Consider the following 27,877-nt stretch of genomic DNA (forward strand, 5'->3'; position numbering starts at 1 on the left):
GAGCAGATCTTTTATCTACCTAATTACACTATATTCTAAAAAAATTATTATTTTCATTGTTGCACTACCAAATGGGAAGGATGTAACTGCAGGAGTTTCGTATTACAGCTATAACTGGGTTCATTTGCTGCTGGTCTGAAGTGTAAAACAAGTAGATTGCAACAGAAGACATCAAGTACATTTAAAATTCGGTTAACGTCAAGTTTTGAAGTTTTAGAACTGGCACTGCTAGGAGACTCCAAAAATAGAATATGAGGAAGCAGATGTACTTTCCAAAAAGTGTGTTGTATTTTACTGCTGCACACACACACACACACACACACACACACACACACACACACACACAGTGTCGACACATCTTCATGATTGCCATGTGTACGTAATAGATGAAAATCACTCTGACAGCTGATCTATAACGTTTATCATCTCACAGATGACTCTCACACTGATGAAGTCAGTCATACCAGAGACGAGCTTGAAAATACAATAGCTGCAGATGTACATCAAGTTTTCCAACAGGGTGATCACATACAGTCAAAAGTATCAAAATGAAAATGTGTATCTATTATATATTTGTTTTTATTTTCAGTAAAACAGTGTACAAAAAAATCTTAAAATATATTGTTTCTACAAATAACACTTAATACTACAACTAAAAATTATAATTATCACAAACATATGTATAAAATTTCCACCATCTTTGGTTCTTGCACTGGAAAGATTAAAATAGTGAAGAATCTAATATTAGAAAGCTGAGCTGAATTTCTACACTGCCATTTCCATCTCAATTTTGGGATGAGGATTATAATTCTGAAGCTCAAAATCTTCTAGCTTGAATTCTTCAATGTTGGCGACTTCACGTTTTATTACCAGGTTAGGGAAAGGACGAGGCTCACGCTTTATCTGCACTTTCAGTGCCTCAATGTGGTTCAAGTAGACATGAGTATCACCAGTAGTGTGTATAAACTCACCAGGCTGTAAAAGTTGCGAAAAGTTACATAGTACCAGATTATTGAGTAGAGCAACAGATTACACTTACTTCACTTTAAAGAACCATTACATGACTTTTCAACTAATTCTATGCTTATGTAAAATATCAACTCTGCGATGACTTAAGATGTGATTTATATTGATTCTTAAGGGAAAAAATTAAATACTTGTTTCTTCAGCTTCTGTAAGCCATAGAGCATATACCAGACTATTCAAAGCACTCACTACTTTCTAAATTATTAGTCAGATTGATATAAAAATGCATTAGCATAAAATGAGCCAGATGTTACACAATACAACAAATACATTATCACAGACCTTCTGGTCAGAGCAGGAAAGATGTAGGAGCAATCAGCCTGTGTTGAAATGTGAAGAACCTCTTTGTGTGTTATGGTGACAAACTACACACCATGTACATTTATTGCACTCTACAGACTTTAATAGCAACTCGTTAACACCCCCACTTCACCTCGCCCCTTCTGTAATATACATCCTAATGCCATAAGCATCATAGCACAGCCATTCAGCAGAATAACATCTCCTTGCCAGCAATGTATAGCTATGATATTAATTATCTAATTTACCAGAGACTTATGACTAAGTCATCAGCTGCAGTAACTTACAAATAGTGTCACATATTGCAACTTATGTTAATTTGTATGAAAACTGCAATGCACAGGAAGAATGGCCCCCAAAATTCCAAACTCAGATCATACTTAGAAGAGTGGAACAACAACAATTGATGAATTTTGCAAATGTTGCAGTATCAATATGTGAGTGATTACCAACAGGATGTCATAATCAGTCTCAAGTTGAACATACAGTAAACACCATTGTTGGTGTGCTAAGAAAAATACAGCATTTTTCAGATGAGTCCAGTCTCAGCCTCTCTAAGAAAGACAGTGGCATCTGCACCAGTTCCCACACTCCTACCTTCTACATGCTCCCAACCACCCAGGATGCCCCATTGTGGGTAGTTACTGTGCACCCACAGATAATCTCTGCTCTCATAGATCAACACCTTCAACCTATTACCACAACCTACTCTTCCACATAAAAGACGCCTTCAACTCTCCATGGTTCCTATTCCTTTATTGCACGACATGTTCGTCACTATTGATGCCACCTCCCTTTACGCTAACATCCCAAATGCCTATGGCCTTACTGCTATTGAACATTACCTTTCCCAAAACCTGACAGATTCCAAACCAACTAACTCCCTCCTAGTCACCATGACCAACTATATCCTCAGCCATAATTACTTGCCCTTTGAAGGCATTACCTACAAACAAATCCAGGGTTTGGCTATGGGAAACCACACGGCATCATCCCACCCCAACCTACTAATGGGCCATCCCAAAGGAATCCTTCCTAAACACCTAGAACCCCAAACCCCTCACCTGGTTCAGATTCACTGATGACACCTTCATGATCTGGATTGAGGGTAAGGGACACACTATCACATTCCTTCAGAACCCGAACACCTTCTGCCCCCATTTGCTTCACCTGGTCCTACTCAAACTACCAAGCCATCTTCCTTGATGTTGACCACCTCAAAGATGACTATATCAGTACCTCTGTCCATATAAAACCTACCAACCACCAGCAATACCTCCACTTCCACAGCTGCCACCCATTCCACTCCAAGATGTCCCTTCCATACAGCCTAGCCATTCATGGCCATGGAGACTGTAGTAACGAGCAATCCCTCTCAAAATATCCCAAGGGTCTCACTGAGGCCTTTACAGATTGTAATTACTCTCCCCATCTTGTACAAAAACAGATCTCCCATGCCGTATCTTTCCAATCACCCAACACCTCCCAAAGGCCCACCATCCAGCCACAGAGGAGCATTCACAAGTCACTCAGTACCACCCACGACTGTATCAACTGAATTACATTCTCTGCCAGGGTTTCGACTACCTCTCGTCATCCACTGAAATCATGACTGTACTACCCACTATCCCTCCCAAAGTGGTAGTCCACTGCCCACCCAAACTACACAATATCCTCGTCCATCCCTACAAAAGCCCTGCTCCCAGCCCCTTGCCTCAAGGCTCAAATCTCTGTAATAGACCTAGATGCAAAACCACTACCTACTCCAGTCCGGTCACAAACATCACCTATCCCATCAAAGGTAGAGCTACCTGTAAAACAGTCATGTGATCTACAAGCTAAGCTGCGACCACTGTGCTGCATTCTGTGTGGGAACGACATCCAACAAGCTGTCTGTCCACATGATGGCCACCGACAAACTGTGGCTAAGAAGCAACTGGACCACCTTGTTCTGAGCACATCGCCCAACACAACATTCTTCATTTCAATGACTGCTTCACAGACTGTGCCATCTGGAGCTTTTCTTAGTTGCACAAGTGGGAACTCTCCTTGCAACATATCCTATGTTCGCATAACCCTCCAGGCCTCAACCTTCATCAATCATTGTCCTTACCCATCTAGGCCCCTTGCCTGTTCCCATTCCAGCACTACATAGCCCTCTATTCCACAGCTGCACCCAGACTTTTACTTCTTTTCTGCTAAGCCCCCTCTCTCTTCCCCACCCTCCATCTAACCTCCTGACTGCACCCAGCTGCCCTACTCTCCACTTTGTCCCTGTACGCTACCACTAGCAGAACTTTACCATCCCCCACCCCTAACCTGCTATCCCCCCTCCCTCCCCACCCCAGCCTCCTCCTTACCCCCACTCAGTTGCCTCTCCCATAATGCACTGCTGCTGGCAGTCTGGTTCCAGCTGCAAGTGACTGTGGTCTTTCTCTTCTTAGCAGATGCACTGGGTTCTGACCCCACAGCTGAATTCACTGTCTTGTTCACTATGTGCACACATTTCAAATGAATCTGTGATAGTTTCCTCTTCTTCAACAAGAGGATCTTCATCAATGTCTTCTTCATCTGTGTTTTGAGCAGCATCTGGTAGAATGTAAGTGCAATGAACGCTGTCTGCAACCTCAGTTCTTCGTCTTCATTCAATATAGCCATAAGTTTTGCAGCAGACAGGGATTTTGCATAATAATCAGACATTCCTAATCAAGCAGAAACCCCTGAATGAACTGTTTGCATTCATTCATAGCAGAGCTGTGGTAAATTACCATTCAATTCATAACACACAAAAGTAAATAAAATGCAAAACTTTAATGAAACTGACTTAACAGTAGGGAATATTTGGTCACAATTATTGTTCCAGCTGTAAACACCTCTTATCACTAAAGTTCAAACTGAAACTGAAATGTAGAGGTGTATATGCCTACAAATATCTTTGTTAAGACTGTCATTTTAGAATGACACCCAAGTTATAAAACCACATTAATCCTCAGTCCCCTATTTTCGTTTGATGTTCTACACGTAAACCAACAAAACTGAGTGAATATCTTTCAAACAATGCCTAACTGTAATAAACTGTTCAGACGACAACGGATTACCAATATATCACTGAGGTAGAATAAAGCAGCCACATTTCACAAATATACTCACCAGTCCCAAAGTTGCGCAAACGCAACATTATTGTAAAACAATAGTTTGAAGTCTAAAATTAAGCATGTAAACAGTAATGTAGTATGATAACAAGATTGAAAGAAGTTCACTGTATACAATTCATTTAAAAATCATCATTTGCTAATTAGGAAAGAAAATGAAAACTTTCGCAATGAAATACACAAATTTATCTGGAAGTTTGAAAATACAAAGTAGCCCACATTACTTTCAGTGATCCACTTAAAATGCCTGAACTAGTTATTTCAGAGGTCTTGATTTTTGAATAAAGAAATTAGAAGTTTTGTGCAACTCATTTTATATAAAAAGATTATGAATGAAATGTTGTGTTAATGCAACTTTGGGCCTTAACGAGTTAAGTTCAGCATTTAGTTGTAACAGTCATCAAAAAGAACAATACAGAACAAAAAATTAAAGCTCTATTTTGGATTGTAAATCTTGCAAACAACTTCTATAAAAAAAGGCTCTTTCCTCACTTCACTTCCTTCTCCATATACATTCAAACAAATAGGAGTTACACATGTTTTTTGCACCGTTTCGTTCCATGTAGAGAATACCTTGTAGCCACCATGTCCCGTCCATAGTAGGAGTGTATGCATCTGCACCTGGATTTTTGAAAGTACTCTTATGGTTCACAGTTATGTGCATAAAGCGATCAGAAAGGTACTTGTATGATAGGATGCAATTTGAAATTACTGTTTTTCATCACATTCACAAGAACATAGAGTATCCTTTAGTCAACAACTTCAAAGAAACACTTCTTGCTTCCTCTCTCCACACTGCCCAACATCTATTGGCTAGGAATACAATTATTACCTCTTCTGAACTTTCTCTTGTGAAATGTATTCATCAATCTGTACAATATGACCAACATCTCCAAGTTTGTTGCCACTCTTCATACAGTACACAAACCAAACTTCACATCAAAAGTGGCACCAATTGAAAATAGAATGATTTGATAAATCCAGCTGTTCAACAATAAAAGTGGCCCTACTTTGTTTCACCCAAAAGTAAGTTTACTTTAATATGTTTCCTATCATCAGGCCACTTCCCACATACAAAATTTTTTGCCAAATATTATTTCGACAAATTTGAGAAGTTTTCCTGCACACCAACACCTCCATGTTTCAGGACTGGAAGCTTTTTAGACGCTGAACATTACATACGTAACCTGCTTTTTGCAATGAAATATATTCATACACAATTGTTCTATCTTGCCTTGCAAATTAAAGCAACTACATTGGAATATGAAACAATAGCCCAATAAATTGGGGCGTATTCCGAGGTACATAGAACACACATACTGAACATGAAAATCTGTAACCAACCTTATTATCCATTATCATCAGATCAATTATCATCAAGCTTTAGCTCTCCACATCAAAAATATGATTAATGAAATCTTGTCTAACATCTAATCAAGTAATCTGAGCTGGCAATTCTCACTGACTACCATATAGTATCACCCAAATGGTTAGAAGCAATGGAAAAGAATTAGTAAAAGAAAGAAATTGAAACAGATGCATGCCACAGAAGACCCTGGTACACTGTAACTGCACTTTAGCACAACTTTCTATTATCCCAAAAGTTGGGAAAACAAAGAATCTTACCTTCAAGTTGGTGACAGCAGCTAACATGCATGTCAACAGAGCATAGCTGGCAACATTAAATGGCACCCCAAGTCCCATATCTGCTGACCTCTGATACAGCTGACATGACAACTCCCCATTTGCTACATAAAACTGGACCAAGCAATGACAAGGGGGCAGTGCCATTAAGCCCAAGTCTGGGGGGTTCCATGCACTCATGATAATACGGCGGTCATCTGGATTTGAACGTAGCATGTTTATTACTTGCTGGAGTTGATCAACACCTTTTCCTTCATAGTTTGCATGTGGTCCTTCATAGTCTGCCCCAAAGTGGCGCCACTGAAAACCATATACTGGACCCAGGTCACCTGCAAGTTAAAATGTAGAGTTTAAGATCAATTCAGTCTCATGCATGGGAAAAAGATTGGGAGGAAAGGAAAAGTGAGAATCACATAAATATAATAGTATCCAGGTACTGGTTCTGTTGTAGCCCAAACCACGAACATGCTGAAAGAAATTAAAACTGTTTGACTGTACATTCTTTTTAATAACTATCGGATGATGTTGGCAACATCTGATTGTTTCTACAAAGAATACAGCAAAATCATGTCACTCTGTTTCAACATGATTGTGTGTCACACTAACCAACTGTTCTCATTGTAATCAGTTCAAAAATTGGTTTAGCAGCTATCCATGTTAATCTATCTCATTGAAGTCTTCACACCTACAAAAAGATACTGCACCCAACATCCATTTACTGCAGTAAGACTTTAGTCTGTCTCCCTCTACAGTTTTTACTTCCCATACTTCTTTCCCATTACTAAATCAAATACCCCTCAATGCTTTATGATGTGCCCTACCATCCTGTTCCTTCATTTAGCCAAGTTGTGCTACAAAGCACCATCTTCCCCAATTTGACCCTCTAGCTCTTCACTAGTTACTCGATCTCACCACCTAATTTTTGGCATTCTTGTCTAACACAATGCTTCTAAAATTTACACTCTCCTTTTGTATGCACTGTTTTTGCTCATATAAGGCAAGACTCCAGACAAATACCTTCAGGAAATACTTACCTACACTTAAATGTATGTATGGTAACACTTATCTTTCTCAGAAAAACATGTCTAGCTATTGTAAATCTGCATTCTAAACCACCTCCTATGATCAACTGTTATTTTACTCCCCAAATAAAACTAACCTACTATTTTCAGCTTCTCAATTCCTAATCTGGTGCCTCAATCATTGAGTGATTTAATTCATCTACACTTTTAATTCTTTTTATGTCTACATTATACAAGACACTCTTTCGAGGCACCACCCATTCGTATGAAATACTTTGGCATCATCAGTGAACTTCAAAGTGTTTAATTCTTCTCTCTAATTTTATTTCTTCCTATTGTCTGCTTGATTTCCTTTAGTATTTGTTCAGTGTACGGAATGAACAACATAAGGAATAGGTTACAATCCACTATCACTTCTTAATTACAGCCTCCCTTTGATTTCATTTGCCTCTTAACAATAATATTTTTTCCTTTAAAATTTTAGATAACTTTTTACTCCCTGTATTTTATCCTGGTAACTTCAAAATTTTGTTTCACTCAACATTATCAAAAGCCTTTTCTAAATATACAAGTATGGATTTTAGATTCTTCAATCAATCTTCTTAAGTAAGCTGTAGCGTCAGTACTGCCTACAATGTTCTTACATTTCTCCTGACACCTATATGGTCTTTCCTTAGATCTGCTTCCACCAGTTATTCCAATATTGTGTTAACTTGTGTCAGTAGTTTTCATCTATGACTCCTTAAACAGGCAGTATGGTAAGATACCTGTCAGCATTTGCCTTCTCTAGTGCTTGCAAATTACCTTTTTCTCCAATCCTGAGAAAATATTCCACGTGGGAAAAAATATATCTAAAAACAAAGATGATGTGACTTACCAAACAAACGCACTGGCATGTCGATAGACACACAAACAAACACAAACATACACACAAAATTCTACCTTTCGCAACCAACGGTTGCCTCGTCAGGAAAGAGGGAAGGAGGGGGAAAGACGAAAGGATTTGGGTTTTAAGGGAGAGGGTAAGGAGTCAGTCCAATCGCGGGAGCAGAAAGACTTACCCTAGGGGGGAAAAAAATGGCCTCTGTATGTGTCCGCTTGTGTCTGTATATGTGTGGATGGATATGTGTGTGTGTGTGTGTGTGTGTGTGTGTGTGTGTGTGTGTGTGTGTATACCCGTCCTTTTTTCCCCCTAGGGTAAGTCTTTCCGCTCCCGGGATTGGAATGACTCCTTACCCTCTCCCTTAAAACCCAAATCCTTTCGTCTTCCCCTCCTTCCCTCTTTCCTGACGAGGCAACCGTTGGTTGCGAAAGCTAGAATTTTGTGTGTATGTTTGTGTGCCTATCGACATGCCAGCGCTTTCGTTTGGTAAGTCACATCATCTTTGTTTAAGATGCTGTTACTTACGGAACGAAAGCATGGGAAGCATTGGTATGTTGATAGGAGACAATAAAAAGCACACAAACACACACACAAATTTCAAGCTTTTACAACCCAAGGTTGCTTCGTCAGGAAAGAGGGAAGGAGAGGGAAAGACGAAAGGGTGTGGGTTTTAAGGGAGAGGGTAAGGAGAAAAAGGGACAGGTACACACACACACACACACACACACACACACACACACACACACACACAAGTAGATATGTCTGCCTGTGTCCATACATGTGCGGATGGACACGTGTGTGTGCGCGAGCGCACACCCGTCCCTCCCTCCTCCAAGGCAAGTCCCCCCGCCCCCGGGACCGGAACGAGACTCCCCACCCTCTCCCCCAAAAGATGATGCGACCCACCAAACGAAAGCGCCGGCAGGCAGAGAGACACACACACACACACACACACACACACACACACACACACACACACACACACACAAAATTCAAGCCCTCGCAACCGACGGCCGCCCCACCAGCCAGGAAAGAAGGAAGGAGAGGGAAAGATGAAAGGACGTGGCATCAAGGGAGAGGGCAAGGAGCCACTCCAATCCCGGGAGCAGAAAGACCCACCCCAGGGGGAAAAAAGGACAGGTACAGGTACACACACACACACACACACACACACACACACACACACACACACACAGAAATTTGTAAAGGCAAAGAGTTTGGGCAGAAATGTCAGTCGAGGCGGAAGTACAAAGGCAAAGATGTTGAATGACAGGTGAGGTATGAGCGACGGCAACTTGATTGGGATTGGAGTGGCTCCTTTCCCTCTCCCTTGAAGCCCGCATCCTTTCGTCTTTCCCTCTCCTTCCCTCTTTCCTGGTGGGGCGGCCGTTGGTTGCGAGGGCTTGAATTTTGTGTGTGTGTTTGTGTGTCTTCGGCCTGCCGGCACTTTCGTTTGGTGGGTTGTATCATCTTTGTGCGTGTGTGTGTGTGTGTGTCTCTTATATATATATATATATATATATATATATATATATATATATATATATATATATATATATACGAGCGAGTGTATACCTGTCCTTTTTGCCCCCTAAGGTAAGTCTTTCCGATCCCGGGATTGGAATGACTCCTTACCCTCTCCCTTAAAACCCACATCCTTTTGTCTTTCCCTCTCCTTCCCTCTTTCCTGACGGAGCAACCTTGGGTTGCGAAAGCTTGAATTTTGTGTGTATGTTTGTGTGTCTATCAACCTGCCAGTGCTTTTGTTTGGTAAGTCACATCATCTTTGTTTTTACGTATATTTTTCTCACGTGGAATGTTTCCCTCTGAAACAGTTCGGTCATGATTGAGTGTTCCACATATCTTAATAATGCTGAAGGAAATATGTTTGTCTGCTATAGGTGTCTTTTCAACTTAGTCCTTCCAACACTGTCAAATTCTTCTCACAGAACTGTATAGTCAATCATTATCATCCATTTCCTCTTCTCTTTCCATAACACCGCCATGTAGTTTTCCCCCGTGTCTATGTTCCTACCATCTTTCAGCCTTCTCTACTTAGTGCTGGGCTGTCATCTGAGAACCACCTTTTCACATAGCTACTTCTCCTTCTTCCAAAGGTTTGTTTAGTTTTTTCCATAATCGGCATCTACCTCTGTTACAGTTGCATGCTTCTACAGCTTTGAATTTCTTCTACCTATCTCTACTTATTAAATTATGATTTTATAATTTGCAAAGTAGAAAACTTCAAAAATTTTGTCACTTTCATGTTACACTATAGGATTGTAATAGTATCTACAGATCTATTTACCAAACAATACTCATTCCACAAAGTACATACAAGAAGAGAAACTGAAGTGTGAAAAGGAAATATCACTTAGCTTAATCTCTCCTCTCCCCATCAGCCATAAAAAAACTTTAAAACTGACTTTCTTACATGCTCAGCAAAGGTACGATGAATTCTGCCAGTACTTAATTTCACTCACTCACTGAGTTGTTCGTACTGTATGAGCTTAACTCCTATCAAGTACATCAAATCATTTAAAACGTGTTTGCTGTAAATAAGCGCATGCACGCAGGTCTCCCCTGTGCCAGAAGTTTGTCCTTTGACATCTATTCTGAATCCATTTACATTCTGCTTAAGAACAGGAGCATTTTATTCAATATCTCATCTTTCTATGGCGTGAGAGGTGATCTACATCTACATCCATACTCTGCAAGCCACCTGATGGTGTGTGGCGGAGGGTAGGGGGGTTTGTTGGACAAGCACCTTGTTGTTCATGTAGACTCTTATTTTCAGGTCATCTGTTTTTATATCTGTCAGACTTCCCACACGACCATTGCAGTGACACCTCATGATTTCCACCTTTCGGCTCTGGTTTGTCATATCTTTCCCCTGGTGACACAGTGGCCAGCCTCTGCACATAACTTCATCTGCCCACACAGACGAATGTGCAGTTTGTGATGTGAGCTGATCTGACATGCAAAAATTCAGGTTACAGAACCAATGGTCTGGTGTTACGTCTCTGACCAGTCCTCCTATAACTGGTTGGCTATGTCAATTCGTCATTGGAGAATGGCAAGTGCACATTACCTCCAATAGGACTATGCTGAGTGAAGTGCTATTGTCATTAAACCAACCACTCTGTTCGTGACAATTTAACCATTTTTATGCTTAATGTTGTGCAACATTAACGAGCCAATGCTTTACTTCTTCAAGACACAATGCAATCAGCATCTTTCTCTACATATCCATTATTCTTAAATCTGTCTTTTCCACTTCAGCCACAAATCTGTGGAATAAACAACCCAGTTAATGGTGTCAAAACCACACCTCTCCTGCACTCAATAGAATACTGAAGTTTCCCTATCAGTGTATCCCACTGTCCTGCCCCAATGGTGGCCCCAGACCAGCGAACTTTCTCTCCAAATTTTATTTTATCATGGCAGCTGCCATATACTTGTAATTCCCACATTTTATAAGAATGTTATATTGTGAGAAATGTATTTAGCAGCAACAGGATTCACTACAGTAAAGAATTTCCAATGATTACTGGATAGAGGCCAGAGTCCTGGAAGCTCAATCTTCATCACAAACTAAATGCATTTGTAATGTATCATGAACTCTACATCTTGATGTGCACATGAATTTTATACGCCATTTACTCCAAGGATCCTCAGACATCCAGAATTGCCTAATCTGCAGTGTTCATATCACCACATTTAAATTACATCATGATGTAACATGCACCCTTGTACAAATAGGGCAAAATTGCCATTAACTTCATTCAGTTCTGTCTTTACACACATTTTTAAATGTTTTTACCAGAAATACTTGTAAATTGATAGAATAGGTGTCTTATATTCATCATGACTGAACAGCCTTATTTGCAAAGGTACACTCAAAAATCTTAACAATGATTGTTAAAAGGTTAAAAGCTCCCTTCAAGTCATGAAAGAAACTGGGCTTTTGAGCCAAGCTTGCAAAACAGCCATTCTTGTTGTGTCACTCAAAAACAGCATAAATTTTCCAAATCTAGGAGATCCTACCATCAGTGTGTAAAAGTCAGTGGTTTGTGGCAACATACTACTCCTATGGGCCCCAATTAACTATGGACTCTTTCCTGGATACTAAAGGCACACAACATGGGCAATTTCCAGACCGCACAAACAGAGGCCATGAGAAAAATAAACATAGTTGTTGGACTCATTTTAAAGAATTATTAAAAATGTACTGAATTTCTGCACCAAATGAATGCATCTACCCATCTGTCACACACATTAGGACAGAAGTTCAGAGATTAATCTATCAAATTCCCAAAGGAGATTAAAGTTATAACTGGAAGTTATTTATTTAAAAAATGTCATTGAAATATACCTCCTAAATAAGGTTTTCTTACTGAAATCAGTACATAGGTTAATTTTAAAAAGTGACGACTAGATCATACTTCATATTTTAACATAAGTTCACTATGTAATTTTTTTTTTTTACCTGAAAATCATACATGATGTGTGTTGTGCATAATACTAATGGCTTATTTTCCTCAGAACATTGTCTCACTTGTCATGGAGCAATGCTGACTAAGTTCTTGAGACAGACAAAGGAAGACAGAGACATAACAGAGGTGAGGCAGTATGGTCACTGTCTCAAGTTACCTGTAAGTATGTGTGGCATCTAGAGTGACACATTTTGAGTGATGATATGAACAGCACACAATCATTTTCCATGTTATCAAGCTTACTAGTTCCAAGTGCATACAAAAAATATTTACGACAAAGCACGTAATGAAGGATGTACATCTGTTAAGGCACTGGCTTCAGGAGGCTGGAGTTTCTACACTGTGGCCAACAATCCTGATTTTACACACTTGCCAGCTCAGTCAGTATAACACTTTCCCACAAATGGCAGAAGTCTCGAGTTTTAATCTCAGCCCAGCACACAGTCCGCTGAAGCCAGAGCTGACTATCTTCCTCGCATTAAGCTGACAAACCCTGACAGCACCTGTCCTAATATTTTAAAGAAGGGTCTAACAATTGTATGCTTTGGTCTATGTACTTCACAAAGCGGTGCATTAGATATGTTGCTACATCTGAAGATTCTGTCAGTAGTTTGCTTGAAATGTTTCCAACAGCAAACAAATTCTCTCTTTTAAGAGAAAATTAATTTTCTAATACCCTTGGAAGAAGTTAGCATGACATGAAATCAAATTCTTATGCCATCTATTTGCAAATATAATTCACGATTTTTCTTTGCAGCTGATTGTATGGAGCTCTTTGTTGTTTACAAAGATGATAAAGTTGCCACATGTTTGTTGTAAAGCATTATAGTCATTACCTTTTGTTACTACATCATCTAGGTACGTACTTAGCCGAAACCCCTAGAGAACTTTGCAGATGCGCTCAGTTGACTATCAATATGCATAATCATGACAGATTTTGATGAAATTTTGTGTGAACACTTACACATGTTCCCAATGAAAGTTGGTAAAGTTTTACTTTTGCCTATTTAACACTAGGAGAGAGAGAGAGAGGTATTTGTATGACTCCATAGCCCAGCTATCAATAGTGTTCCTGTGAGATTTTGGCAACTGACACATTTCCCATAATATTTTCTTGACAGGTAGGAAACTATATCTTTTATGCAAAACAACAATAAAAGATTTCCTGAGTCATTTGCATATGGATAATCTGAAGTGAAGTCAGCCAAAAAAGTATATGAAAAAAAGCGAAGTTAGCTTTTTATATCTCTGGAATCAATTGCGGCATACATCTGAAACTTTGCACGCGATGACATACCAATACAAGATCTTAGAATACAAAATTTCACTCTCCTAATGTTTTCCAATAGTTTATGAATTGAGTACAAAGTTGACAATATGTCAAAATGTGAAAAATGGCTATTTTGGCACACACTTGCAAAAAATAAATAAATAAAATAAAATAAATAAAAATAAAAATCTACAAACTCTCTTAAACCATTTTGATTAGAAAGACCATGTCCTAAACGACCTAAAAAACTGTTTGGTTTTGAATGTGAGCATACACGGCCCTACAAAAGAACGACAACATGGAGGTACATTGAAAATTGACCTATATTCTGCTGATACTCAAATCTATATCTTTTATTATTTTCGAGAACTATTCAATACTCCCTGTGGGAGATAGTATCAAAAGTCATGATTAGTAGGAAAATGAGCACGAGCCAGAAAAACGAAAAGATAGCAGTCGTTTTCTTTGTGTTTTTTTTTAGACCTCAACAGCATTCTGCTCTACGAAATTCTTTTTATAAAAAATGAAATGGAATAAGGAGTCAAAACATAAGTTTTTTTTGTGGCTCCAATAACTTGATGTAATATCATTTGAAAAATGTAATTTTTTTTGCATTCTGTCTTATCAAAATTTCTTCCCAAACAATCCTATCAGCAGTATATTACAGAGCACATAACTGAAACCTATAAAAAATTCAAGCAACTTTATGATAACACAACACTGGGTTCTTAGAAGAGATCTTTTCTAGCTTTGGCCCCATACTTATAGAAATGTATCATCAGCTTGGGATCCTGATGATCACGTTTGGGAACCTGTGTAAAAACATTTGCCCCTGGCTGCTGCTGCTGCTGCTGCTGCACAGCAATCGGGTGTGGCCCCTATGGCGATGGGGCTGCTGGTTTTCTGACTTTAAAAGGAACCTGCAGTGGTTAAGCCATCATTCACCATACCAACACATGTATACAATTTTTGAAGTGTACACAAATGTCCCATATTAACCACAAACTATGCTAGTACTAATTACCCTATACATTGAACCAGAATCAAACTAACACATCAATAAGTTTACACAATAAAAAGGCACATTATTAGTTCTCTATAACATGAATCCATTTCAAAAAGTGACAGGAAGACAGCTGTGAAATTCACAAAAATTTACACAATGTGGCTGTGGCATAAAACCTGCAGCCTACTTATATGAAGTGTGCTGCAGCTGTTATGCAACAATTTTACTACCACGATCTCCTCTGCCTTGGTACTGCACAGTTAGATTGTGAGGTTCATAACCGGTTTGATTTTGTAGTCACAGCAGAAAAACAGACTAAAATATGTCACTATGAGTCGTGACAAAAGACAAACCTTTTTTTAACTTTTTCAAGCTGTCTCTCACTTCCTTGTCATCTGACTTGACTGATTTCCCCAGGGAGTGCTAAACAATTGTAGGACATAATAAAAAGACATCAGATTGAATCTGCAGAATATGGACTGATTTTCAATGCACCTCCACCTTGCCATTATTTTTTTATGACCTTATAAGCTCTCACTGCAAAACTAAATATAATCTGTAGATGGTTTAGAACATAGCCTTTCTAATGAAAATAGCTCAAAAGAATTAGCTAGAGACATTTTTTAAAAGTGGTCCAAAAATTGCCATCTCTGGCTTTTCAGAAAAATAGTCAACTTTGGCTTCAATTTGTATACTATTGGAAAGCTGTAAGACTGAAATTTTACATCCTGAGACCTTGAATTGATGAGGTATTATGTGCAAAGTTTCAGATGTATCCCACAATTACTTCTAGAAACATAAAAATCTGAAGTTCGCATTTTTTTAACATCTATCTCTTTGGCTGACTTTGCTTCAAATTATCCACATGCAAATCACTCAGGAAATCTGTTTTATTATTTTGCTTAAGATAAAAATAATAAACAATGCTCCTTTTCCACACTTGCTGCACATGACTCTGGTGGCAACTGCCATTATACTTAAAAATCTCATACCCATAGATGTTTTGAAACTTTTTTTCCCCACATTGAACCATACGATCTACATCTACATCGCTACTCTGCAAATCACACAAGTGCCTGGCAGAGGATTCATCAAACCACCTTCACAATAATTCTCTATTATTCCACTCTCTAACAGCACGCAAAAAAAAACTGATGTCTACATCTTTCCATGCGAGCTCTGATTTTCCTTATTTTATGATGATCGTTTCTCCCTATGAGGTTGGTGCCAACAAAGTATTGTAGCATTCGGAGGAAAAAGTTGGTGGCTGAAATTTCATGTGAAGATCCCACCACAACAAGAAATGCCTTTGTTTTAATGATATCCCCTCCAAATTTTTAAGTGCATGACACTCTCTCCCCTACTTCTGGATAATGCTTAACGGGCTGCCTTCTTTGAACATTCTTGATGTACTCCTTTAAGACTATCTAGTAAGGACTCCACACCACACAACTGTGCACCAAAAGAGGACAGACAAATGTAGTCCAGGCAGTTTCTTTAGTAGATCTATTGCATTTTCTTATTGTTCTGTCAATAAAACACAGGCTTTGGTTCTCCTTGCCCACAACATTATCTGTGTGTTACTTCCAATTTAAGTAGTTTGTGACTGTAATTTCTAGGTATTTAGTTGAATTTAAGTCCTTTAGATCTGATTATGTAACCAAAGTCTATAGAATTCCTTTTAACACTCATGCGGATGACATCACACTGGTTAGCTGCCAATTCTCACACCATACAGATATCGTACCCAAATCATTTTGCGATTGGTTTTGATCTTCTGGTGACTCCGCTCAATGATGAACAACAGCATTATCTGCAACCAACCCGAGATGGCTGCTCAGATTGTCTCCTAAATTTTTTATATAGATAAGGAACAGCAGAGGGGTATAACACTACCTTGGCGAATGCCAGAAATCACTTCTGTTTTATTTGATCACTTTCTGTCAGATGTTACAAACTGTGACCTCTCTGACAGGAAATCATGAATCCAATCATACAACTGGGATGATATTCCATAAGCTCACAACTTGATTACAGACCACTTGTGAGGTACAGTGTCAAAAGCCTTCTGGAAATCTAGAAACACCAAATCAATTTTAAATCACTTGTCGATAGCATCCAACACCATGTGAGTAGAGAGCTAGTTGTGCCTCTTAAGAACGATGTTTTCTAAATCCGTGATGACTGTGTTCATAAACCATTTTCTGAGTAATTCATAATATTCAAACACAATATATGTTCCAAAATCCTGCTGCATATCTATGTTAATGATATGGGCCTGTAATTTAGCAGATAACTCCTACTGGCTTTCTTGAATATTGTCGTTACCTGTGCAACATTCCAGTCTTTGGATACTGGTCCTTCATTGAGTGAACAGTTGTATATGATTGGTAAATAAGGAGATATTGCATCAGCATACTCAAAGGAACCACTGTCATCATTAGCATTTCCACTATTATTGCACAAACAAGACATTGATTGTATCTTCCCACTAACATACTTTGCATATGACCAAAATCTCTTTGGCTTTTCTGCCAGGTTTCAAGGCAGTTTCAATGTGGAAACTTATTATAAGTATCTCGCATTTAAGTATGCGCTGAATTTTCAGCTTCTGTGAAAGATCGCCATCTTGGGGATTTCGCATTCCCCTCCTCCCCGTGCAACAATGTTCTGACCCATTTTGTGTACAAGTGGGGCATCAGCTCCATTGTTTGCTAGTTTATTTGGAATAAATCTTTCAACTGCTGCCAATACTCTACCTCTGAATTTAAGCCACATCCAGTCTACACTTACATTGCTAATTTGGAAGGAGTGGAAATTGTCACTCAGGAAGGTCCCAAGCAATTTTTTATCTGCTTTTCTGAAAAGATATATTTTTCGTTTACTTTTGGTAGATTTGGGAGTCACAATATTCAGTCTCACTATGACAACCCTGTGTTCACTAATCCTAGTATCCGTTTTGATGCTCCTTATTAGTACAGGATTATTTGCTGCTAAGAGGTCAAGCATGTTTTCACAACTGTTTACTGTTTGGGTGGACTCTTGCACTAATTGCTCAAAATAATTTTCAGAGACTGCATTTAGCACAATTTTGGATAATGTTTTATGCATACCTCTGGATTTAAACATGTATTTCCACCAACATATAAAGGGTAAATTGAAGTCAGCACCAACTATAATTGTATGAGTTGGGTATGTGCCTGAAAGTAACTTAAGTTTTCTTTGAACCTTTCTGCAATGTTATCACCTTAGTTGGAAGGCCAGTACAAGGATCAAATTAGTATTTTATTTCAGTGGCCAAGTATGACCTCTATCCATACTAATTCACAGGAACTATCTACTTCAATTTCGCTACAAGATAACTCCTTGTAACAGCAACACACTCGTCACCACCAATGCACACTCCTGGAAATGGAAAAAAGAACACATTGACACCAGTGTGTCAGACCCACCATACTTGCTCCGGACACTGCGAGAGGGCTGTACAAGCAATGATCACACGCACGGCACAGCGGACACACCAGGAACCGCGGTGTTGGCCGTCGAATGGCGCTAGCTGCGCAGCATTTGTGCACCGCCGCCGTCAGTGTCAGCCAGTTTGCCGTGGCATACGGAGCTCCATCGCAGTCTTTAACACTGGTAGCATGCCGCGACAGCGTGGACGTGAACCGTATGTGCAGTTGACGGACTTTGAGCGAGGGCGTATAGTGGGCATGCGGGAGGCCGGGTGGACGTACCGCCGAATTGCTCAACACGTGGGGCGTGAGGTCTCCACAGTACATCGATGTTGTCGCCAGTGGTCGGCGGAAGGTGCACGTGCCCGTCGACCTGGGACCAGACCGCAGCGACGCACGGATGCACGCCAAGACCGTAGGATCCTAGGCAGTGCCGTAGGGGACCGCACCGCCACTTACCAGCAAATTAGGGACACTGTTGCTCCTGGGGTATCGGCGAGGACCATTCGCAACCGTCTCCATGAAGCTGGGCTACGGTCCCGCACACCGTTAGGCCGTCTTCCGCTCACGCCCCAACATCGTGCAGCCCGCCTCCAGTGGTGTCGCGACAGGCGTGAATGGAGGGACGAATGGAGATGTGTCGTCTTCAGCGATGAGAGTCGCTTCTGCCTTGGTGCCAATGATGGTCGTATGCGTGTTTGGCGCCGTGCAGGTGAGCGCCACAATCAGGACTGCATACGACCGAGGCACACAGGGCCAACACCCGGCATCATGGTGTGGGGAGCGATCTCCTACACTGGCCGTACACCACTGGTGATCCTCGAGGGGACACTAAACCGTCATCGAACCCATCGTTCTACCATTCCTAGACCGGCAAGGGAACTTGCTGTTCCAACAGGACAATGCGCATCCGCATGTATCCCGTCCCACCCAACGTGCTCTAGAAGGTGTAAGTCAACTACCCTGGCCAGCAAGATCTCCGGATCTGTCCCCCATTGAGCATGTTTGGGACTGGATGAAGCGTCGTCTCACGCGGTCTGCACGTCCAGCACGAACGCTGGTCCAACTGAGGCGCCAGGTGGAAATGGCATGGCAAGCCGTTCCACAGGACTACATCCAGCATCTCTATGATCGTCTCCATGGGAGAATAGCAGCCTGCATTGCTGCGAAAGGTGGATATACACTGTACTGGTGCCGACATTGTGCATGCTCTGTTGCCTGTGTCTATGTGCCTGTGGTTCTGTCAGTGTGATCATGTGATGTATCTGATCCCAGGAATGTGTCAATAAAGTTTCCCCTTCCTGGGACAATGAATTCACGGTGTTCTTATTTCAATTCCCAGGAGTGTATTTAGACTATTCTTTCTGAACACCATCAGCTCCTAAGCGAAAATTTTGGCTAAACTTCTCCAGATTTAGCCAGCTTTCAGTGCCAGTAACTATTTGAGTATCAATGCTTTCTATTAGTGCTTGGAGCTCTGGTACTTTCCCCACACAGCTACGACACTTTACAATAGTTATACAGTTATATTGTTTTATACGTCTACGAAGACCTACTTCTTCCTGTGTTTGACCTGCCTCATTTAAGACTACAGCCCCTTTTGTGTTTTTCCCTAACCTAAAAAGTCCCCATGTCGCACAGGCCCCACTACCCTTGCAGCTGCCTCCTGCATGTAATGGACCACTGACCCATTCAGTGGAATTTGAAACCCAGCCTCCCTATAACGCAAGTCGAGGAATCTCCAACCTACAAAGTCTCAGAACTGCCTCTGATTCAGAGCCTTCACTCGGCTCTGTACCAGAAGTTCTCAATCAGTCCTGTCAACTGCTTCAAATGGTGAGCTCTGCTTTCACCTCACAAACATGATGTGCCTTTAACACTTCAGAAAGCCACTCAAAATTGGAGGAAATCTATTCCGATCCAAAGCAACAAACATCATTGGTACAGGTGTGAGGCAACACCTGCTGTTGGCTGCGTCCTGTGCTCTTCACGGCATCCAGAAGGACCCATTCCACATCTGGATGGACTCCAAGGATTGCACACTGGCTTTCTTCCTTTCCTTGGCAGCCATGTCCCTAAGGGGCAGGGCGTCATAATGCGTCTAACACTGGAGGTCCCAACTATCAACAATCCCACCTTCTGTGATTGCCCAGATCTTGCAAGCTGAGAGGTTTCCTCTGAAACAGGATAAGCTAGTGCATCTGGCTGAGTGACACTGTCAGCCACAAGTAGCACCTGGAACCTGTTTGCAAGACTAATTAGTGCGGGTTTATGTTCAGTCCCCATGGGAGTCTTTCGCAGCCTGCCACACAATGAGGCGATCTCCCAATTCGCCACGACTGTGGGGTCAACCAGAGTGAGCAGTAACTGGGCTGGCCACTGGTGCAAACTAATCAGCAGACTTGTGGGTCAGGTTGGACATCCATTTGATCCCCACAGACAGTCCACAGCAGTGATGTCCAATCACCGCACCCTCATGCTGTGTAACCAAAGACAACACAGCCTTGAGCTGAGAGCAAAGTGTCTCCAACTCACCTTGCATGTTAACACAGCAATTGCAATCCCTGTCCCTACTAAAAGCGGTGGAAAACTACATTCCACAGACAGACACATGACTCCTGAGACTGCAATACCCTACTAACAGACACTAATGAAAGAGCAAGAACTGGGCCTAGTAAATTATACTAAGACAGATTTATAAACTAAACTACCAAACCACAAAAGTGAGACTCAATCATTCACTCCTTGTTAGGAACTCTTAATATGTTCCAAAACCTATAACTTTCCTGTTGCTACTGCTTCTCGACTGTCAGCTGGTGTCTGACAACACTCATACTGTCATTAGTCTGGTTCACAGTTATTAAACCAAAATAGGAATTATTCTCATATAGTAGTAGACTACATAGCAAGGCCCTGCACAATAAAAATACATTACATAAAACTAAATTTCAATGTACTGCCTGCAGATGCAAAGAATTTAAGAAATATTAGGTAAATTTATGAAGCTAGTGAAAAAGTTACTAACATCTAATAGTTCCCGTAACATTTAGGAATATATAAACCTTCCAGTTTGACACAAGTCTGCCACTTTCTTCAAGAATGTGAGAGATTGTTTACTGTAAGGGGTGTTCAAAAATAAACTAGCCAGAGGGATAATTACAGAAACCAGTACCTGTATTTTAGAAGTATTGACCCTGGCTGTTGAGACACTTTTCCCACTGAGACACAAGGTGGTCAACCACCTCATCGGTGAGATTGCTTGGTTGTTTTGATCGCTTGGCGAAGGATGGTCAAGGTTTGCGAGTAACACTGAGCACTCACTGCTGTCTCATGCTGTCTCACAAAATTCCCAGGGCTGCGATGTTAACCAGTTTCGCATGTACACCTGGACATCATCATCCGAGATGAATTGTTTGCCCCTCAGAGCTTTTTTAATGGGACCAAAAATGGAGTAATCACAGGGAGAGATGTCCGGACCATATGGAGGGTGGCCGAGACCCATCTGAATTTCTGCAGGAGTGCCGCAACTGTGATGGCCGTATGAGGCTTTGCATTATTGTGAAGCAGAATGACCTCATGGGTGAGATGGCTTGGTTGTTTTGATCGCTTGGCAAAGGATGGTCAAGGTTTGTGAATAACACTGGGCACTCACTGCTGTCCCATGCTGCAGGAAGTGAATCAGAAGGGAACCACCTTGATCAAAGAAGGTCAGCATAACCTTTTCTGCACTGGTGTGGGTGACATCCAGCTGTATGTGCAGAACTGGTTAACATCGCAGCCCTGTGAATTTTATGAAACAGCCATTAACATCCTTGTGTCACAGTGGGTCAAGTGTCAACAGCGAGGATCAATACCTCGAACATACGTGTACTGTTTTCTGTAATTACACCTCCGGCTCATTTCTTTTTGAATGCCCCTTATACATCTTTCACACAAGAAATATTTCTGTGGCTGCTGCTTTGTTTTGATTGTTTCAGGAAGTTGCATACCCAGAAGCTGTTGAAGTGAGTCTATTAAAGAGCAATACATATTGTACAAGTTACATCAAGTGTTAGTTATGAGTGTCAAGTAGTTGTTATGGCCCGTCCACTGCCACGCAAGGATTACATTCCACATACTGTTTTTGTGCATAAGTAAGACACCGATTTGTTTCCACCTTATATGTTCTGTGAGATGTACACCTTTTGTAGAGGTGACTGGTCCATATGATTCAACAAAATGATCACAGGATGAATAAACGTAATTTTATTTCACAGTCCACAAAGACACACCATTTTACCTCGTATTCAAACAAATATTTGTCAAAGACTTGTGTATTATCTAATATACGTTTTCTGAATTTCACCTGCAGTTTAGGTTTTTAAGTTGAAAAGTGTATTAAATATGGCAAAGTATTTCATTATGACATGAACATAAAGGTACACTACAGCACATCCTGTTACCACAACCTTTATTTACCATTTACACTCATTGGTTTTACTACCTCACAATCAAATTATTACCTTTCAACCTAACCTAGGCCTCTGACTGCAGTACAAACTTGACTGTCCACACAATTAACATTTTAGGAGGGGGCTCAGAAAAAAAGAAACACTGGGGAAAAAAAACTGTCACTGGTACTGTATATACCTGTTACATTTACGTACCTTCTTCTCTGTCATGAAATCCTAAACTGTCGAGAAATTCCCTTGAGCTATTTCCATTCCAAATATTTATTCCCTTGGCTTGTAATTCTTTAGCATTGGTTGAGCCACGTATGAACCACAAGAGCTCTTCGACAACAGCCCTCCAGAACACTCTTTTGGTGGTGAATAGTGGGAAAACACCTGTAGAAACAAAATTATAGAATGTGGACCAAACAGAACTTTAAAAGCAGACTACTAAACAGTGAGCAAAGCTTTGCCAACAATACAAAATGCTTGCAATAAGGAATAATTACCGTAATCATATTGCGCTATTTCTGATACATACCACAGTATCAAAATTCACAGCTGACAGTGTCTAACCAAACTACACTCAACACAGAAACAAAATTTCAATATCCCCATGTTGAGTTCTAGTTCTAAGCCTCTCAATATGCAGTATTTCATTCTCAACGAACGATTAACGAGCAACGAGATGCAGATTATACCTTAAGTCTCACATAAACTTGCTCTTCACAGTCACACATCGGTATTTTCGAGAAATAACTAGTGCACTTTATTAAAACATTTAACGCCTGTATGTCGTTACCTGGATATCAGAGACCAGTCAAAGTATTGCGGAAATATGCTGTGACAAGTATACCAGTAAATTTGCTTATTAATTCCTTCACATTACTTGTGTCACATGAAAGCTTAATTTAAAATTAACGTAAAAATATTCACCTTCTCTCAATGAATATCGCATTTGAGCTCCAAAAAGTGACAATGTTCCAACACCAGTCCTATCACTCTTCTTGTTCCCATGCGAAATTATTTCTTCAATGTGTTTGAGATACTGATACTCTTCATGAACAGGAAGGACACCATTTGTCTTCTCGAATGTCACATCTGTTCCATTTTCAGCCACATTTTTCAATGCAATGTTTGAAATGTTATGTTTCCCTGCTGTTTCTTTCTTGCTTGGGCTACCATTCTGCAAGGTACAACACTCAGTTTCACTCATGATTACAAACTAACAGAACAACACGTCGCAACATGCACACGCACTGACAGCTTCTCGTACCGCCGGCGCCAAACTTCAAAATCTGAAGCAGGTTTGCCACATGCAACAAACATGAAAACACTTGGCCTTCCCTCGAGTGGCGTCACCGATGTTGTGTGTGCATAAACCCTTTGGATCGTTTTGCAGACAAACTGGATATGAATGATTTTCCAACTTTAAAATATAAGAAACTGAAATTAGCCCGCAAATTATACTACTGACCAGCCGCAAAAAAGCCTCAAATTTCTACATAATTAATTCTGATCATTTTTCTAGTTGCAAAAATACTGTATATCTATCATGTAAGAATCAGAATAACACTCAGAAAATATTCTACTAAAATATTCTGACATAATAATAGTTTGATGAAATTACAAGTGCATATTGATAGATGTGTCTGTGTAAGAGAAGACGATCGAAAAAATAGAGCTGGATTTTCAGGTGCACTGAAAACTTGCATATTCTCTCTACCAGTTTTCTCAACTTGTAACAACTAATATGCATGTGGAAAAGCCCTTCTGGCAATAAGACCAACCTGTTGACTTGACAACTCAAATAACTTATATGTTACATTGGCAGGTCTAACAGATGATGGTACTGGCCCAACAGTAAATCTGTGTGTAGAAGTTGCTACCAGTACAAGAAAGTCAATCGACTCACCTGCAAACGAGTTAGCAGAAGTAAGTCAGCAGCATCCAATAGCAAAGAAGAAGCCACAAGCAATCTCCTCACCCCCCCCCCCCAAAAAAAAGTGGCAGTAGCAGGCCAACACCGTCTGGAGACCCAAAAACAACATGCCATTAAGAATATACTGCACATACTGAACTCAATAATAAGTTAATAGCACAAAGGATTTTTAACATTAAATGTCAACACTGTTTTATACCAGGAAAATTGAAACAATGCATTAAAGTTCTGGACAAATACCAAATCCAACTCTTAGCCTTGCAAGAAACCAGATTTATGGATGAAAAAACAATGAAATTCGAAGGATATAGAATTTTCAAGGGTAAAAATGCATGAAATCCAATGAGAAAATGGATCCCACACCTAGGAGTGGGATTTATCATTCACAAATGAAACGTGATTTCTACCAGATTCTTATTCACCAAATGAGAGCCTTTCAGTTTTAACCCTCTGATGTGTGAACGAATCACATACTTTAAATTTCCGTGCCAAAATTAACGAAAATAATTAAAAAAAAAAAAAAAAAAAGTGGCATGCTTCTGGGAAGCTCTTGGGCACGAAATGTCTAAAAGGTCAAGGAACAATAAATAATACTACTGGGTCACTATACTGCACAAACATGAAAACACAAAAATATAGTAAAACTGTTAGAGAATATTCAGTTCTCAAAAAACAAATAAGACTGTAAAAAGACTCATAGAACTGTGGAAAAAATAAGACTCATAGAACTGTGGAAAAAATTCAATCTCTGGTTGATTTCCACAACTTTTTAAAAACTTCCAAGGAACAGTAAACATGGAAATCGCCAAATTCACATTTAGGAGAATATTTCATTTTAACTAAGTGAGTACCTCTTTTGTACAAGTTAAAAAGGCAGTAAATATACAGGGTGCATCATAATTGATGGCGTAAACGCATACAGTTGAAAGTACATGTTACTAGAATCAAAAGAGTCTCAGTAAATATAGGATCGAAAATGCATACCTTAAAAGCTAGGAGTAGTTTTTCGACTTTGATACTGTTAAACAGATCTCTTCTACTGCAAGTTCTTTGCTTTCCATATTTTGAGAAGTGGTAGTATGGAGCAAAATAAGAAGTAAAAGTCTTACAAACATGTTCTCTAAAATGCATACCTTAAAAGTTATGAGCACTTGATCATTACAAGAATTGTGTTACAAACTAGCAAAGATGAACAAGTGCTCATAGCTGTTAAGGAATGCATTTTAGAGCACATGTCTAATGGACTTTTTTTCTTCTTTTGGTCCATACTACCAGTTCTCAAAATATGGAAAGCAAAGAACTTGCAGTAGAAGAAATTTGTTTCACAGTATCGAAGATGAAAAATTGCTCATAGCTCTTAAGGTATGCATTTTTGACCCTATGTTTACTGAGACTTTCTTGCTCCTGGTATTGTGTACTTTCAACTGTATGTGTTTACGCCATTAATTATGATACACCCTGTATAAACCATTCTCTTACTACTATAAAAATGAAACTCATATACAGAACAGAAAAAATTATCAAAACGTTAAGAACAGATATAGAAATACTGAATGACAAGAAAAAAGAAAAGAGAAGTTGATGTACAATCGGAAAGTTTGCGCCAAATTCAGTCTAAATTGATCAAGTCAGCTTATGTAGTTGCCATAGTAAAGAACAAAGATACACTGATGGTGGAATTCACTATGTGAGTAAGCATTATAAATAAGAAAGCTAACTTGGATTAGCTGCTGGTAAGCCTTTTTGGGTGTAAGATCACAGTCCAAGAAACTTTCCTGTTCCTGACGTTTCTTCCAGGACTGCGCTGGACATCCTCAGAAGCGCTCTTCTGCTGAGTCTTGCAGACCTCTGGGGATGTCCAGCGCAGTCCTGGATGAAACGTCAGGAACAGAAGAGTTTCTTTTACCATGATCTCACATCCTGAAAGGTTTACCAGCAGCTATGTCATTCAGTCGTGAAAGCCTTCATTCTATAACTTGAATTAAATGTTACTCTTAAAAAAAAAAAATCCAGAAGATTGTGTTGTATTTGAAAGACAAAAATCGCTGACAGCTAATATTGTGAGATAAATTAAACAGAGCCATGAGAAGGATCAACTTTTGCAACTTCATGAGGAATTCCAGAAAAGGAATAGGACTTCATTCTACAAAGCTTTTAAATCTAATTTGCAAAAATATCAACCACCAAATCTGTGTTTCAAAGACGAGAAAGGAAGCTTGTTCCTAAATAGTCAGGAAAACTGTAGAATACTGGCAATATACTTTCAGAAACTGTAAAGAACAGAATGAGAAATTGCTAAAGCCGGTTCCTTAACATAAATTTGATGATTCACAACCGCCTCATTTCCAGGAAATTCTCCAAGTTATTAAAGAACTAAGAAGTAACAAAGCTGTGGGATAAGAGTGGGTGGGTGTTTTGGAGGAAGAGACTAAACATCTAGGTCATCAGTCTCATCGGATTAGGGAAGGACGAGGAAGGAAGTCGGCCGTGCCCTTTCAGAGGAACCATCCCGGCATTTACCTGGATCGATTTAGGGAAATCACGGAAAACCTAAATCAGGATGGCCGAACGCGGGATTGAACCGTCGTCCTCCCGAATGCGAGTCCAGAGTCATGGGATAAGACAATTTGGTGGCAGACATGTAGAAAATACAGGTGATTGAACAGTCAAGCAACTACAAAAGGAATTGTAAGCGTCTTGGAAAACGAACAAACACCAGACAAATGGAAAATAGCGCTTATTCTTTCATTAAACAAAAAGGGGACAAAACACATGTAAATAATTATTGAGAGATATCTCTCCTTGCAGTCGAGTATAAAATGTTAAAATCAAACAGGGGAACAGTTAGAAGAACAGAACAGAGAGTTTATGAGATGACATTCATATGTTAAGTGATGTTAAACCTAAAGCTCTTAATCAAGGATATGAAACCGGGCAAAGCCCCAGGTTTTGACAACATACATCCAGGATTTCTAACCTACGCTGGAAAAAACGTAGTCAAATGGCTGGCAAGTTTCTTTTTCAACATTTTGACTACAAACCATCTCCCTAGAGAATTCAAAAAGGCAAGAATAATAGCTTTGCTGAAACCAGGGAAACCAGCAGACCAACCGCTAAGCTACAGACCAGTAGCACTTCTTAGCTGTACATACAAACTTCTCGAACGACTTGTCCATAATCGAATTAGCGGCATTATTATGGAGAACTTACCTACAGAACAGGCAGGCTTCAGACCTGGCTGTAGTGGCTGT

General features: G+C 40.0%; 1 protein-coding gene across 1 annotated transcript; it reads right to left on the reverse strand.

The window, feature by feature from the left end:
* Window positions 1-561: 561 nt before the first annotated feature.
* LOC126474161 (thymidylate synthase) lies at window positions 562-23,976 on the reverse strand. The gene is made up of 4 exons (XM_050101618.1): window positions 23,621-23,976; window positions 22,901-23,080; window positions 6,105-6,451; window positions 562-975 (listed from the first exon to the last, which is right to left on the reverse strand). Exons 1-4 carry the CDS (start codon window positions 23,898-23,900, stop codon window positions 766-768), a joined length of 1,017 nt encoding a protein of 338 aa, XP_049957575.1. The 5' UTR covers window positions 23,901-23,976; the 3' UTR covers window positions 562-765.
* Window positions 23,977-27,877: the final 3,901 nt, after the last annotated feature.

This window comes from Schistocerca serialis, chromosome 4 (genome assembly GCF_023864345.2).
Source record: "Schistocerca serialis cubense isolate TAMUIC-IGC-003099 chromosome 4, iqSchSeri2.2, whole genome shotgun sequence".
NCBI lineage: Eukaryota > Metazoa > Arthropoda > Insecta > Orthoptera > Acrididae > Schistocerca > Schistocerca serialis.